General features: G+C 33.2%; 1 protein-coding gene across 1 annotated transcript in view; it reads right to left on the bottom strand.

Moving 5' to 3' along the window:
- Window positions 1-2,367: 2,367 nt before the first annotated feature.
- LOC114937464 (uncharacterized) overlaps window positions 2,368-18,012 on the bottom strand; it is a 32,395-nt gene continuing 16,750 nt past the window's right edge. Inside the window, exon 2 of the mRNA XM_029310915.2 lies at window positions 2,368-6,217. Within this exon, the coding sequence (XP_029166748.2) occupies window positions 5,275-6,217 (943 nt within the window). The 3' untranslated portion in view covers window positions 2,368-5,274. The remainder of the gene's footprint in view (window positions 6,218-18,012) is intronic.

Below are 18,012 nucleotides of genomic sequence, written 5' to 3'. Positions count from 1 at the left end.
TCAGAGAGAAACATTATAATTGTTCTCCAAGTTAAATGGAGAATTTATTAAATTGTTTCTGTGCGATAGCTTGTTAAAAATTATATTAAAAGTGTTTTTTTATAGCTCTCATTTTTTTACAATAACGTTTGAAATTTCGACATAGAATTGCATTATTTATATTATTTTATTATTATTGGTGTGGCAATGTGAATTATTTATAAGGATGATAAGTCTGCGATTCTGTATGTATTGCGCAATAATTTTCAATAATTAATATATAATTTTATAAGCCTTTTGTAAAATGTACCAAATGTGCAATTTTAAAAATAACTTATTGTCAATATATTTTATAATGTTTATATATATATATATATATATATATATATATATATATATATACGTGCAAATGTGTATATTATGTTCTGTGCGTTTATATTCATGATATATATATGTATGTGTGTGACACATCATATATAAGTAAATTAAATAATTTTAGAGAATTTTAGAAATTTATATTGTTTAAACTTGTTGTTTTAGTTTTTATATATTACAGAATATTTATTAAATACGACACGAATGTAATTAAAAATTTGTAAATATGTGAAATATTTGATGTAAAAGTGGTTTTAAAAACTAGATTACATATGTTGTGTGTATTATTTTTAACGATATATTTTTTTTAATTATTCTATTTTTTAATTATATATATTATTTTTTTAATTATACTTTATTTAGTTTTATATATAATACATCCTATCTTTTTTCAATATTTTTAGTCTATCAACTCAGTAATTATTTTCTAACAAGATATGTTTTGATATAATAATAAATACAATTACGAATTTTGTTAAAGGGGACGAAAAGATTGAAATATTGATAATGATATAATTCTCACTTTGGCCGGTTAATGTATACTTTGTCGTTGAATCTTTGTCACGAAAAAAAAATTCATATATGGATGTAATCTGTGTAATCGTTCGGTAATAAAAGGCTCTTGCTCATGGTTATTACACGTAAAACACGTTACGGGAGTAATGTAAAAGAGCGGTTGGCCGCTGCAAAAAGATGTCCTCTCCTTAGTATTTCAAATTTATACGGTCAATTACCAAAAAATGTGGTTCGCAGGCGAGCGACTCGTCGTCGGCACAAGCTGTTGCTTGTAGATATTAAAGTAAATGCGTTGTAACGGGTTACAAATGGTTCTCATTCAGGTACAAAGCAGTCGAATAAAATTATATCAATAGAACTAAGCAGTTTCATTAATTCATTTCCGCACCTTAACATTTTTTTCAACACTTCTTATTGATCGAATAAAGCTAGTTTATGGGTGTTGCATTTTTTTCGAAATATAAAATATATGTTGCAATTTAATAGATTTTATGACAATATACATATATGCATAAAACATTAGTGAGTTATCCATATTTAATTAAGTAGTTTATTATTTAATGAATATTTATGCACTGAGGAGATTAATTTTTTATGCATAAATTTGTGGTTAATGAAATTTTATAAAAGAATAGCAATAAAGTTAGTTTAAAAAAATATATTAGAGATTACAGGATTAAAATGCTAGAATATTGATTACTTATTAATCTTAAATCTGTATATTAAACATTGATGAAAAACTCTGATTATTGTTAATATCAAATGAAGAGATAAGACCGGTTCGCTCTTCTTAATAGCTGCAATTTGCATTTAATAATGTAATTTGATCTGTAACTTTATTATCCCATGTCGTGATTATAAAAACAGTTCGTTCAATTACCGCAATTGTAATTAATACACTTTAATGCATCGCAAGTTTATGATCAATGAAGAAACAATCATAATTCAAATAAGAGCAGGAAGAAATAATCTTATTAGACGGATCTTAATTAATAAAATTCTATTACCTCAAATAACTCAATTAATACCAAGAAATTGAAAAACTTCTCACGTAGAGTTTATCAGAGATATTGCTTGATAAAATTGCCTCAAATTAATGTGAATTTTACAGTTTATGATCTATTAAAAAAAAATTTACGTCAAAAATCACAAGCACCTATATATTTACTAAAGCGCATCAAATTTTATGAGATTATTTTTAATTATTAATTATAATTAAATAATTAAAAAATAATTATTAAATATAATTTAATAATTAAAAATAATTATTTAATACAATTTAATAATTAAAAATAATTATTAATTATAATTTTACCTCATAAAAAATTAATAATATATCTACATATATGAAAAATAAATTGTCATTTTGACAGAAAACAAGAATTTCTCGAAATATTATCCATAATTAAAAAACCACTAATATATATATTAATGAAAAATATATACGAAATAAAAAATGTGTATATGGATATTTAAAAAGCTGAAACAAGCTATGTATACAAAGGATTATAAATATTTTTATTCGTTATACTGAATACCTTATTACAATCGAGCATTCTTATCTACGACTTATAAAATACGTACGAAAAGACATAGAAAAAGGACATAGAAAAAAATATTTAGTAAAAAAGATTTTCGTATCAATGTACGTAGATCTACATATTACGTAAAAATATGTATTGTCCAGTCTTCATAAAAAGTCCGCCTATCACGTCAAATACGAGATTCTGCCAAAAATTCCCGAAAAATATTAATAAAATAAATTATATTGTAATTTATAATTTATCATAACATATTTCGGGAATTTTTGAATAGCCATCTCAAAGATCAAATATTCGACAGATTACATATATGTATATGTAATCAATCATGTATTATGCATGAACGACGGACGTAGAAATAGTATATCCGCATGTTATACTTATAAAAATATACTATACAGTGTTAATTAGCAATTAACAATGTTAATTAACTTAACTTAGCGACACAGGATTTGATTATTCGATATCGTAAACGATCTTTCAGTAGGAAGAAATATTCGGAATGCGATCGTTCTGATTTTTTCTCTCTTTCTTTCTCTCGCACTTTAAAAAAATTCGATCAATTGCAAAACTTGCGCTTAATCAGAGATTCATTAAAAAATCTAATCTACTTGAGACTTAAGCTCTGTAGAAAAAATGTTAATTTTTCTCTGCTTTTCTTTTGTAGTAGATCAACATTATAGCATGGTTGAATTAATCTAAGAAATATAACATTTCCTAGCATTTTTTATGAGTTTTGTATAAATAAAATAGGAAAAGGATAATAAGGATAATTTTTTACATGTATATATATATATATATATATATATATATATATATATGTATGTATGTATATAAAATATTTTTTAAATGCTGAACATTTTTCAGTCTAGATGCACAAATTTTTTGCTGCAGTCTGCAAAAAATACGAAATTTCTTGTTCTAGAAAAACCTCATTTTTATTAATCAATTTTGAATGCTTCATTAAATGTATCAGTTATTAATTTCGAAACAGAGATCGAAATCATCACCTTAAATAAATTAAACAATTGATTAAAAATTATTTATTATTAAAAATAGCATGTTTTTGCCTTTTTTCGGTAATAGAAAAGTATCAAGTAATAAAAATATTACTTTACTTTTTAATTTAAAAATTGCAGATAATCGTGAAAAAACTTAAATGTTTTTACGACAATTTTTGCTTTATTAAAACTTTACCTTTCAAACTATGTATATATGTTAAATTCTTTAAATAGCTTTCTCTCTCTCTCTAAATGACATATTCAATCATCTATTAAAAATCATTATAAACTTCTATGCAAACAATTCAATATATGTATATGTGTTTGTATGTATCATATATGTATTAATAGATTTATAATTATAACTTTCCTTGTGAAAAAAGGTGATATGCTCATTCACTTCGTAAAGCATAAGTTTAACTATGAAGCAATAAAAATCTAAATGTGTGTTGCCCATTTCAGTTTTTTTCGTGATTTATGGAATAAATTATCAATTTAACATTGTACACTAAAAAAAAAAATTATTAAATTAATAAATATTTATTTCAATATTGCCTTATAAATCATTTATTTGAAACAAATAAATATATTTTTTTCACATTAAATCAATTATTAGTTTCAAATAATTGAAATAAATACTTATTTAAATTTAATAAATTTTTTTCAGTGTATATAAAATTAAATATATATATATATATATATATAAATGTTAATTATCGACGAGCTGCGACAATGAGATATTCACCCTTGCATTAGTGCAATACTCGCTAATCGATAAATTTTTTTCACCAGAAAATAAGGAATAACGATAGATACATCTATAACAGAACTGAAACAGCAAAAAATGTACGCGATCTTAAGAGGATGCTGACTGAGTCTATTTTGTCGACAAATATTATTTTTATTTAACTATTTATTAGCTACACAAAATGAAAAATCCTTTATTAGAATTGAAGTATTCACAATAACAAATCTGGGCTACTATAAATGTAAATAAAAAAGACAAGAAAACTAAATAATTACAGGTTTTTAAGGGGATGCTGCCGTAGTTCTGTTTTACCGACTTTAAGTTAGGTTAGGTTCACTTTTTATTTAATATACAGATTGAAAAATCGTTCACAATAAAATATTATTCTTCAGTATTATTCTTTCAAGTCATCTCTATTGGGAGCGCCATATTTTGTGCACAAATAAACTGCAGAACTTTTGTATTAAATAAGTATTGTTATGAGCTGATGCAAGAGGCCGATAAAAAACTGTAATTTTTTAACATTTATTATTTTTTTTATACAAAATTACAGCACTCTCCGTTCATTATTATCAGTGCTTTAATTGTGGAGAAGGATTTTTCAATCAGTATAGCCAATAAAAAGAAAAGCCCTTGAACTCAAAGTCGGTAAAACAGTCATGGTCAGCATCCCCTTAACAGTCTTTTGCATTAAGTCAACCTAACTTAATCGAGAAAAAAATTATAATTATTTAACTTACTTTTTTTATACATAGTAGCCCATATTTGTTATTATGAATATTTGAATTCTAGTAAAGGATTTTTTATTCTGTGCAGCCGACAAATAGTCAAATAAAAATAATATTTGTCGATAAAACAGACACAAGTCCAGTACATCCCCTTAAGTAAGAACTACCAAATAAGTATAAGGAAGTCTCTGTTTCTCTCTCTCTCTCTCTCTCTCTCTCTCTCTCTCTCTCTCTCTCTCTTCTGTCGTTGTCTCTATTAAAAAACGGCGACCCCTGACCCTATGCAAACAGAATATTATACCGCGTCTACTTAGGCTAACAGAGGCTCACGGGCCACTTAACACATTACATGATTGTGCACAATTACACACGACAACAATCAAGGATTAAGGTAGGAGAGGATGATAGTACACCGGTTTGCGGCTCTTCTCCATGATGTAGAAAGCCTTGGGTTTGCCGTTTCCGGGAAAATTTTTGTGGATGCTGGTGGAGCCAGTCTTGACACCAAGTGGCGCGTAATAAGACATGGCGGCCTTCTTCCGGTGCTTCTTCATCTTCGGCGTGATGTTTTTCGAGCCGTGGAACTCGTTGGCCAGGTGGATCCTGTGCAAGTTATTGAAATCGTCCAGTCTGTAGATCTTATTATCGTTCCCGTTCTTCTTCGTCAATTCGAGCTTGAAATCGTTACTGTTCTCCGGATAGGTGAGCCTCTTGTCGTTATTCCTCACGTGCTTGAGCGCTGGCTTCTGGTAGGCATGATGATGCAGCTTATTATCGTCATTGACACGATTATTCTTGCCGGTCGCGTCCGGGGGATGAAATTGATTCGCGGGGGACGTTTTCTGCCGCTTCCTCGCCTGGTCCATCATCAGCTGGCTCAGCTGGAGACGCTTCTTCTCCGTAATTTTCTTGACAACCGGCAAATTCCAGTGATAAATCTTGGCGGGTTTACCGTTTCCCTGAAACCCCACCGGGAAGCTCGGCCCGGTCTTGGTCACTTTGTCATCGCTGACGGATTTGTGGGGCTTCGTGATGGTGTAGTACGGCGGACTGGCCGGGAGCTTCACTACGTAGATGTGGCTGTCCCGGTGACTGTGACGACGACTGTAAGGCTGATGTATGCGCGTCTGCGAGCCGAGTCGCGGCGGCTCCGGCCCGGCCAGCCGCTTCTTGTGATGACCGTCCGGTATTTGGAGAGGCGTCAGCCCGAGTCGGTTCAGGACCGCCGCGTTGCTCGTGTGAACCGTCTCGAAGTCGAACGGATTTTCCGCGGAAATCGTCGCAGTGACGAGGTCGAACATCAGCAGGAGGCCGCTCAAAAGCAGTAATCTAGAACGAAAATTACATTCAGAACTCATTTTTCATGCGAACAAATTTTTTTGTTCAAGAAAACTACCGGAAAAGTGTTAAGTTTTAATTAAAATATTTATTTAAAATTTGTATACAAAAATTAAAAAAATACAGTTTTTTAATTTTATTTTTAAAATGATATTTTAATTATTAAAATATATCATTTAAATTTTAAAATTATAAAAAATAAAAAATTATATATTATTAGAATTATTTATTAAATTATTTTGGAATTTATATTACAATTAATTAAGATAAAATTTAAAAAATTATAATTAAATAAAATAATTATTTAAATAATAAAAATATATTCTGAAATTGGAAAAATAATATCCAAATACTTGTAAAATTTTATGAAATCAATTAAATAATTATAATGAAGAAGATAAAATAAAATATAATAAAGAATGAGAAGTATATATAATTTAACAAAAAGAAATATAAAATTATAGAAATTTTTAAATTAAAAAAATTAATTAGAAATAATTGTAAAGTGTAATAATTCTGGTTTTTTAAATAAATAATTTATTCTTACTTTTAAATATTTTTTCAAATATTTATTTTCCTTTAAATGCAAAAGCGTTAAATTCATGAATTAATAAGTAGATTTCTTCTGTCTTGCAAAATATTTAATAATATTGCACTCGAGATCTGGATGAAGAAAAGGTAGAGTTACATCAAAAGACGATTCATCATGAGTCATGATTGTTAGAACCGACAGAAGAAGTCGCCTAACTATGACCCCAAGCACAAGAAAGGTGGTACAAAAAATTCAAGGAAAGAAACGTTTATAATTCTTCAGCCGTCTCTAGTTGTCCGTATAAACCTAGCTACGCATGAAAAGAATAAGTAAAAGAAATTTCAGGACAAGGAATTATTTATCCTTCCGTGTCCAGAAATTTTATTTATTTATTTATTTATTTATTTATTTATTTATTTATTTATTTATTTATTTATTTATTTATTTCGTTAAACATATTAGAAGTGGTTATTAGAGACAAGAAATCTAGATATTTTGTGAAAAAAAATCTAAAATATTGCGAGAATAAATATATGTCAATTTGTTCTGCTTTCATATTCAACATATTGTCTTCTTGGTTACGCGATTAATAATTGCTTGCTACATCCAAAATGAAGCACGTTAATTATTTCGCATTTCTCTTACATTTTTATGAGAAGGCAGCTATAATAAAATGAACAGAATGCTTCAACAGCTCGTCATTTACGATTCAACTTGATAATTAATTTTAAAAAATTGTCAAATAAAGTTCTCTATTATTCTAAAATAAAATATGCACATATTATAATAAGAATTGTTAGAGATCGTCCTTCTCTGATTGGATTACGATCTCGAGTGCGTTCGGTAACGACATCTTGCTGTCATTACGCCGTTAGGTGTCGCTATCTTTTGGGAACGGGACGTTCCCCTCTTCTTTTTTGTTTCACTAACGTTGTTACTGTCTGTACCCCGCGACTCGCGTGTGACTGTCTCGTAATTCTTTTCTATTCTTTCTTGTATCTTTGAGCCAGAGTAACAATTAAATAATCTTACTTGAGACTGAAACGCATTCGTTCTCTCGATTAAGTTGAGTACCTGTCCTACTGTCCCTCTCAACAGGTTATGGGCCCAGGACACACGACTTACGTACGCGATTAGTGTGATCGAAGTGGACATTTTTTCTTTCTTTGTGTCTTCGTCCAAGCAACGTTACAATCCGGCAGAAATGATGAGCTCTACCCACGTTTCGCGATTTGAACCTCTTAATCGCGAAAATTACGACACGTGGAGGATTCATATGGAGGCGCTACTCATCAGAAACGACGAATGGGATTACGTGAACGGGACCTGCGTCAAACCCGAGCCCATCGAAAATAACGCCGAAAGAACCGCCGCCATTGCAGCCTGGAACAAAGGCGACAGCAAAGCCAGGTCCGACATCGTCTTGTCAATCAGTGCATCGGAACTAAAACCGATCAAAGGATGCAGTACATCGCGAGAGGTCTGGTGTAAGCTACAATCCATATATCTATCTAAGGGACCGGCGAGGAAGGCGACTCTCCTAAAACAACTCATGTTACATCGAATGGAAGAGGGCGACGACGTGCGCGAACACATCGCAAAATTCTTCGACGCGGTCGATAAGTTAGGAGACATGGAGGTAAACGTAAACCCGGATGTGCTCGCGATCGCGCTGCTGTATAGTTTACCATCGAGTTACGAAAACTTCCGTGTCGCGATCGAGTCGCGCGACGAGTTACCCGACCCCGAGTCCCTCCGCATAAAAATCGTCGAGGAGCACGATGCTCATCGTAACGAACGTTCCGCGTCTAGTGCAATGTACATTAACAAAAAGAATCCGTTTTCGAAGAATCAACAAAGTGCGAAATCCGACAGCTCCGGAAACGACAAAGCACAATCTAAGAGGAAAAAGAGGTTACGATGCAATAAGTGCAAGATGTTCGGACATAAATCCCTGGAGTGCCGCAACAAGAGCGTCGCAAGCAACGAACCTACCAAAACGAGCGATCAGGTATCATTATGCGTGAGCCAGGCATTACTCGTTAGATCCGCGGGACGCGAGCAAAAGTGGTGTTTGGACAGCGGTGCTACTTCGCATCTGTGTAACGATTCCGCGTCTTTTTCGAGCATCGATCCTTCGAAACGCGGAAAACTTAACCTCGCAAATAACGAGTCCACTCAAATAGTCGCCGAGGGCATCGCGAGTTTAAAGGCGGACGTGTTCGGTACCACCGCGGACGTATCGTTGAAAAACGTCTTGTACGTCCCCGATTTGCGCACAAATCTTTTGTCTGTGGGAAAGATTACAGAACGAGGTTTCAAGGTCGTGTTCGACAAGAGCAGCGCCACCGTTCTAGATCGCGACGGAAAACTAAAAATCGTCGCGGACAAAATCGACGGACTGTACTTCGTGCGCGAGGGGTCGAGACCCGCGCGTGCTAAACCCGAAGAGGAGGTATCTCTAGCGGCTACATCTAAATCGAACGTCTCGTGGCACCGACGTCTCGGACACCTCAACGCATCAGATCTTCGTGAAGCCGAGCGTAACGGAACCATACACGGCATAACCCGAAAGGACCTAGGAGACGACGTCGAATGCGATGTGTGCGCAAAATCCAAAATGTGTCGAAGCCCCTTTCCTAAGAAATCAACGCGCGAATCAGAACTACTCGACTTAATTCATTCGGACGTGTGCGGCCCCATGCGCGTCGCATCCATCGGCGGAGCGAAATATTATGTCGAGTTTATTGACGACCATTCGCGCTGGTGCGAAGTACGTTTTCTTAAGACAAAAGACGAAGTGTTCAAGGCAACAATGGAATACATCGCTCTCGTCGAAAATCAAAGGAACCGAAAAATTAAATGCCTACAAACCGATAACGGCGGGGAATATCGGAGCAATAAACTCGAAGATTTTCTGAAATCACGCGGGATCGCGAGACGTTTCTCCGTGGCTTACAATCCGCAGCAAAACGGCGTCGCGGAACGTAAGAATCGTACCTTACTCGACACAGCGCGATGTCTCCTTATTCAGGCGGGTCTACCACCCCGTTTTTGGGCCGAGGCGGTAAACGCGGCGAATTATATTAGAAACCGTTGTCCGACGAAGAGTCTCAACGGCAAAACCCCTCACGAAATTTGGACCGGAAAAATTCCCGACGTCGGCCATCTTCGCGATTTCGGTAACCGCGTATTCTGCCTTGACACTAGACCCGACAAATCGAAGCTGGAACCTCGCGGCAAAGAGGGCATCCTAGTAGGCTTCTCTGAAGAATCCAAGGGCTACAGAGTCTGGCTGCCACAGGAGAAAACGGTTGTAATATCTAGAGACGTCAAGTTCTGCAACACGTCTCGTTCAGAAGCCGGCGAATTTCAAGAATTCCTACCGGAAGATTGCGACTCGAATCAACCCGCCGACAAGAACGAACTCGGACAGGATTACGTCGAAGTGACGCTGGACCCTCATATTGATAATATCAACGAGAATGGAGAACCAGCGGAGGACGACGAAGATCCGCCTGACATAGACGAGAATATTCCCAACGCAGAACTGCCAGCCATGAGACGAGGACCGGGAAGACCGAGGATCGTCAGAACCGGACAGCGCGGTCGGCCAAGAAAAGCATACAACGAGGTGGTGCAGCACGCTGATCTGGATTTGATGGAAAGCGCACTGGTCTCCGAAGTACCAATACGGCACGCGCTAGCGGGTGCCGACTCAGAACAGTGGTTCGAGGCCATGTCACAAGAGATTCAATCGATCATCAAAAACGACACTTGGGAGCTGGTCAATCGTCCGGAGGGCGCTCAAATTATAGGAAGCAGAATGGTCTTGCGTAACAAATTCGGACCCGACGGTCACTTGGAGCGGAGAAAGGCTCGGCTTGTAGCGCAAGGATTTGCGCAGAGACCGGGAATCCATTTTACGGATACCTTCGCACCCATTGCCCGTCTAAGTTCTATCCGTTTGATTTCAGCTTTGGCCGCAAATTACAAGATGACCATAAAACAATTTGATGTAACCACCGCCTATCTCAACGGAGAACTAGAGGAGAAGATTTTGATGGAACCTCCGAATCAACTAAAAAACATCTTAAATGCTATAATCAAGACCGAAGGAGATCACGCAATTAAAATGAAGGCGGAGAACATGCTGAACAAGCTGATTCAAGGCGACAAAGTGTGTCTTCTCAAAAAGTCTATTTATGGGCTACGTCAGGCCGGAAGACGATGGCACGAAAAGCTCCGCGAAGTCTTACTCAGTTTCGGAGCTACGGCATCCAACGGCGACCCGTGCCTATATTACAAAGGGCAAGGGGAAGATACCATCCTGATCGCTGTCTACGTCGACGATCTCCTCGTCGCTTCAAAGGATCCGAAGTCGATTGCAGAATTAGGACAAGTACTCTCCAGTTGCTTCGACATTAAAGATCTCGGATCTGTGAAACACTGCCTGGGAGTGAAGTTTACTCAGGAAGAAAACCGGCTGACACTGAATCAGCGCGGATACATAATGGATCTCCTGAGACGTTTTAACATGACTGACGCCAAACCAGTCAGCACTCCCATGGACGTCAACAAGAAATTAACCAAGGAGCCTGAACCGTCCGAGCTTGACGAGGACGTTCCCTACAGAGAACTGGTGGGATGTCTTACGTATTTAGCAATAACAACTCGACCAGACATAAGCTTCGCGGCGAGTTGTCTGGGACAATTCAATAACTCATACAACCATACCCATTGGATCGCAGCAAAAAGGGTACTCAGGTATCTGAAGGGAACTCTAGACCTTGGCCTGAGCTACACAACCGGAACGCTGAAGGGATTCGTCGACTCCGACTGGGGAAATTGCAGCGACGATCGGCGATCTTACTCCGGATTCATATTTTTGCTAGGTGGCTGTCCAATATCCTGGGATTCACGGAAACAGAGGACCGTAGCCTTATCCTCCACCGAGGCAGAGTACATGGGACTCACCGAAGGAGCCAAGGAATCGATCTATTGGACGGCTTTTCTCAAGGAGTTGGGTTTCGGCCACCTGGCCGATACAATCATCTACAGCGATAACTACGGGGCCCTTAGGCTTGCTGACAATCCAGTATTTCATGCTCGTAGTAAACACATTGCAATACGACACCACTTCATCCGAGAGACACTGACAAATAAGCAACTTCGTATCGATCATGTCTCTACCGACGACAACGTGGCCGACATGTTCACTAAGAGCCTCCCCAGACCTAAATTGGAGAAGTGCATACAACTGTCTGGAATGCTGGATGTCAAAAACTAACCATTGACGGTCGTACGCTCTCGTATCGAGGGGAAGTGTTAGAGATCGTCCTTCTCTGATTGGATTACGATCTCGAGTGCGTTCGGTAACGACATCTTGCTGTCATTACGCCGTTAGGTGTCGCTATCTTTTGGGAACGGGACGTTCCCCTCTTCTTTTTTGTTTCACTAACGTTGTTACTGTCTGTACCCCGCGACTCGCGTGTGACTGTCTCGTAATTCTTTTCTATTCTTTCTTGTATCTTTGAGCCAGAGTAACAATTAAATAATCTTACTTGAGACTGAAACGCATTCGTTCTCTCGATTAAGTTGAGTACCTGTCCTACTGTCCCTCTCAACAAGAATGAGATAATTTTTTAAATATTCGCGTCTTTATTTATAATATTTGCGTCTTAGAAATAATAATGAAGTACCCATACAGCACAAAATATTTTTTTAAATCTTTTAAAAATATTTCTTAAAAGATAAAATAATTCTCGGAAATATTTTTAAAATGTTTCCCGCTTTTTCATGTTTAAAAAATATTTTTAAAAATACTTTTGAATATAGATTTAAACTAATATTTCAGAAATATTATTTGAGCGATAAAGAACATTTTTAAAAATATGTTTAAAAGTTTTTTAAAATATTCTAAAAATGTTATAACAAAAAATGTTTAAATCATTTTAAAATATTCCTAAGACCATCTCAAAATGTTTTTCTGCAATATTTTATCGAAATATTTGTTAAAAACAATATTTTGTGCTGTATAGATATTCACTTGTTTCGGGGAGTGACTGTATTTAATAAGTCGCAATGTTCATTGGTCCTGAAAATTGGAACGTCCGTCATGCAATAGTCATAAATTAATATGCCAGCCAAGCATCTCCCTCGTTGTGAAATTATTCCTCCATCCAGAGAGATACTTGACGTGGTTATTTACAACGACGCGACGCTTATATAGCCGCCAGGAAAGAAGCTGGAAGAATGAATATGAGAAAGGAAGGGAAAAAGAAGGCTACGTTGCTTTGCAAGTAATCAAATATTTTTTTTTACAGCTTAATGGTTAAAGATGAAATTGTGAAATATGATGGAAAATTGTTTAAGAGTCGTAAACAAATAATTTGAAATAAATATACAAAATGCCGATTATAAATGTTTATCGCTATGTGACGCCAGAATATGACTAATAGGAACGGACTATCATTGTAGAACATCAAAGTAGTATGAGTAATAATTTTGTAAAATTATTTGATATTTTATCAAATATAAATACGGTGTTAATAAGCTTAAAAACGGTGTTTCGACCTAAAAATGTATTGACCGAAATATAATGGCATGTAAATAAATGCTTTTTTGCTCATTAAAATTATAACACAGTTATACGTCAATTTAAAAATTTTAAAATTATGTGCAAAAAATTTTATATTTAAAATTATTTTTATATATATTTTTTATTTTTTATTTTTTAATAAGAACAAGTTTTAAAAATATCTGAATATAGGTACACAAACACACACAGAAATAAAGTGCCCCAGCATAAATCATCTTTTATTATCTCCCCTATTAAAGTACATGGATCATAACAGATGTACATGAAATTAAATGATTTTAAATTTTATTGTATATACATGTGCATAATTTGATAGAATTATTTTAGAAATTATACAAATTTTTATCGGTTTAAAATTTTGCATTTGACTACTAATTTTTCATTTAATGATGTCCATGCAATTATTGAAAAGTTAGTAGTCAAATATAAAATGTCAAATTTACATAAGTTTTTAAATTATTCTATCAAATCATGTGTCATTGTATTCATTTCGAAAGAAAACAACACGTTATAACTTTTTTATTATATTAATATATACTTACATACATATTCATTCCTATAAAAAATTTTCATATTTCTCCGTTCTCTCATACTTAACTTTTACGAGTGATCACTTTATAAAGTTCAATCAAATTAATATATAATAATTATGATCTACCTGTTTTACACTAAAAAATAATTATTTAATTACTCGATTATCAATATTATTAATCAATATTATTAGTTTTAAATAAATGATTTTGAAATAAATATTTATTCGAATTCAATAAATTTTTTTTCAATGATATACATTAAAGGTATGTATATGTATATGAATCAAAAGAGAGACGATATGAATGCACACAAGTTTGCAGCAATATTGCAACAACATTGCAATATTGTACATTGCATAGCAATATTATGAAAATAAAATTCACGCAAAAAATATTAGATACAGAACATTCAGTCCGATCATGTATTTGGCACATTTTCAATAATCCAATAGCAATATTACATATATATTTTATTGCATTATTGCTGCAATGTTATAAAATAATATTTCTGAAAGTGGACATTTTACCGTTGCTGCAACCTTGCAGCAAGATTGCTGCAACATTTCACAATGTTTATGCAATGTTGTAATATTGCAATGAAATGTTGCTACAATGCTGCTGCAATCTTGTTGTGCTGTATGGGATACATGCACACAAGTTTGCAGCAATATTGCAACAACATTGCAATATTGTACATTGCGTAACAATATTGCAGAAATTTTATATAGGCATGAATTTGCAATATAGTTTAATGTGGCAGCAACATTTCAGAAATATTATAAAAATAAAATTCACGCAAAAAATATTAGCTACAGAACATTCAGTCCGATCATGTATTCGGTACATTTCCAATAATCCAATAGTAATATTACATATATATTTTATTGCATTATTGCTGCAATGTTATAGAATAATGTTTCTGAAAGCGGACATTTTACCGTTGCTGCAACCTTGCAGCAAGATTTTACAATGTTTATGCAATGTTGTAATATTGCAATGAAATGTTGCCACAATGCTGCTGCAATCTTGTGCTGTGTGGGGAATAAATAGAAAATCGTCACAATTTTTGAAAAATATTCCTTTTGTTATCTTGTCCAAGTACACAAAATATACATTTGAGAGAGGTAATAGTTCGTAGAAGAGTGCACAGGCTCAGCAACTTGAAAGAACGCGGAAGAGAATATTCAAAGAAGAAAGTTCGAATTAGCTTGACGAGGGAAGAGCTCGAGAAGAGCGTGAAGAGGAGAGTGAGAGCACGTGCATGCGCATACAGGTATACGTGAGAAAAGCTCACATCTGAAAATCTGCATGCATATACAGGGTGTATCTAAATAAGTGCGACAAATTTTAGAAGACGATTCTTTGTCGAAAATTAAGAGGGATTTCTTATATAAACATATACTCTTATATCTGTCCCTGAAGAGTCACATTTTTCTATAAAGAGGAAGGTATAAATAAAAACTAAGTTTTTATTTTTTTTCTCAAATTTCAGACAAATTAAAAAAAATGAAACTTAGTGGATATTTTCCACTAATAAAAAGAACATTTATTAATATTAGAAAAAATAAAAACTTAAATTTTTATACCTTCCTCTTTAAAAAAGTATGTTTGATTTAATTTTCAATAAAAAATAATCTCCCTAAAATTTATCGCACTTATTTAGGTTCACCCTGTATATCGATGGATAAAGAGAGAGAGAAAGAGAAACGGAAAGGTAACGCCTAGCTGTGGAATGAAGGATGGCGAGGAATACCAACATTGGCAACTGAAGATTAATCTTCGTGATTATCGGATCGCGATCATCCGGAGTTGGGCGACTTAACTCGATTTAACGACAGATATCGAAGATAGAATCATTTGACTCTCGAATTTTATTGCTCACATAGCTACCTGTCAGAGGTAGCCTGTTATTGATTTCTTCTTCTTCTTCTTCTTTTAAGGAATATTATACCTGCTATCAGTGTTTGCTGTTATCTAAATTAAATTATATAGATGATTCTTTAGATGAAACTTGAATTTGCTTTTTATTTAGCTAATTTTAAAATCACTTAAGCACAACACTGCCCTGTTATTGGTTCCTATTCTAACTACGTGAATCTTCGCGGATGATTTGATATTTCGTGAACTTATATAACCCATGTGTAAGGTACATTCACCCTATTTTGTTTGTCGACTGTACACACAGGGTATTTCAACATTTATTGAGAGTCATCTTGAGTTTATCTATGAGCTGCGACACGCCTTGACAAACTTGAGTATCGAAGGTGTGAAAAGAACCTTTTAACACAAGTTGTGTTGGAACGTTCATGAATCACTATCTTTGCTATGTAGGATAAGTCTCTGGATTCTATGTCCCGGTTCATTCGAGTTGAAGTATGATCAGCATCACAAAAATGTTCAGAAGTATGCACAAACGATGCTTTTGTGCAAGAAATGTACGAGATAGAAAAAGAGATTCATTTAAAAAAAAAAAATAAGAATATTTATTCATACAAAAAGTATCAAAATTATTCAGATTATTTGCATGTTATTTCTTGCATTTCTTTATAATTGTTGTTTAAATTATGTTACAAAGAATGTAAAATATCACAAATAAATAGGCTAGATATAAATTTCTATTATATATATTAATTTCTGCGACAAAGTTTATAATATATAATATATAAAAAAAATTATATATATATGTATATTATATTGTAATATATAAATAAGAAATCTTCATATTTTTCTCTTTTTTCTTTCTGTCCATTTATACAAAATTTTATACATTTATAAATCAGTCAAAAATTACAACTTCTCTTTATATTTTTATGATGAGAATATTGCGCTTTCATATTCAAAAACAATTTCTTATACAAGATAAATAAAGCAATCATTAAATTAATGTAAAGCAATTCTTACCTATCTGCGCGATAAATCCTGTTATGCACCGCGAGAACTTGCAATAAAAGAAATAAAGAGAAGAAAACACGTCTATAACAATAACAAATAGGTATGCGTAACATTCAATTTATCGACATGAACGGAGCAATTTATTGATTTACCTATAACGTGACTATATATACATAAAACCGCAAACACGTTGCATTCGCGACACGTCCATTTTCAGGTTTACGTTGGAAACGTTGGAATTGAAGAGAAGCAAGCAGATGTGCTGTCCATAAATTTCAATGCACTGACAACTTGTTTGAATTTTGTCTCGGTCGAATTTGCTACAAAAAAGTTATACAATTTTTTCTTTTAAAATATTGTAAAAATCTAATCATTTGCGATAGATTATTTCCGCAGATAGATTACTGAGAATAATAAGAATAAATACTACAAGGTTTCTAAACTTGATTTTATGCATCCAAAGAAGCCAAAATAATTATCAATCATTTAACAAGATCACAATAATTATATAATTATATTTAATTATATAATTATATAGTTATTTTTAATTATATAATTATGTAATTATATATACTTATATAATTAATTATATAAATCAATAAATAAACGAACACAAGACAATAAATTAATCCACATAATATAAATCCCATAGAAAAATCAGAAGGGCATCGATTTTGCACTGCATCAACCATATATATATATATATATATGTATACTAGGATTGGATAAGTTAATAATTGTTTAAAACCAAGTTAAGTTAAAGTTAGTTGCTTATAAAATTAATTTAGTTAAGTTAAAAGTTGCACCTAAATCAAAAGTTACTTTTTAAAAATATTATTTATATTAAATTAGAATTTTGTTTGTTAATTCTTTGAAAATTTATAATAACAAATAACAAGGAAATTTTTATATAGAAATATATTTTTTGATAATTACAATTGATGACAAACATGAACATAAAAATTAATAACAAGGATAGAAAGAATATACGCTGTGCGAGACTAATGCTTAGCCATTCGATAAAAATTAATAATACTTTAATTTAAAAATAATATATTTATAACTTATAAAAAAAAAAAAACAATAATTGTATATATTCAGAGATAAAAAAACTTAGGAAAGAAGTTATAAAAGAGAGTTTAAGGTCAAAAATAACTATAGTTGAAGTTAAAAATTAATATATGTATTTTAAATTAACTAAGCAAAGTTAAAAGTTATTACCATTTTA

Source organism: Nylanderia fulva, unplaced genomic scaffold (assembly GCF_048542155.1).
Source record: "Nylanderia fulva isolate GAGA-0341 unplaced genomic scaffold, ASM4854215v1 Scaffold71, whole genome shotgun sequence".
Lineage (NCBI taxonomy): Eukaryota > Metazoa > Arthropoda > Insecta > Hymenoptera > Formicidae > Nylanderia > Nylanderia fulva.
The sequence above is the reverse complement of the archived record's forward strand: the minus strand, read 5'-3'. Positions and strand labels throughout refer to the sequence as shown.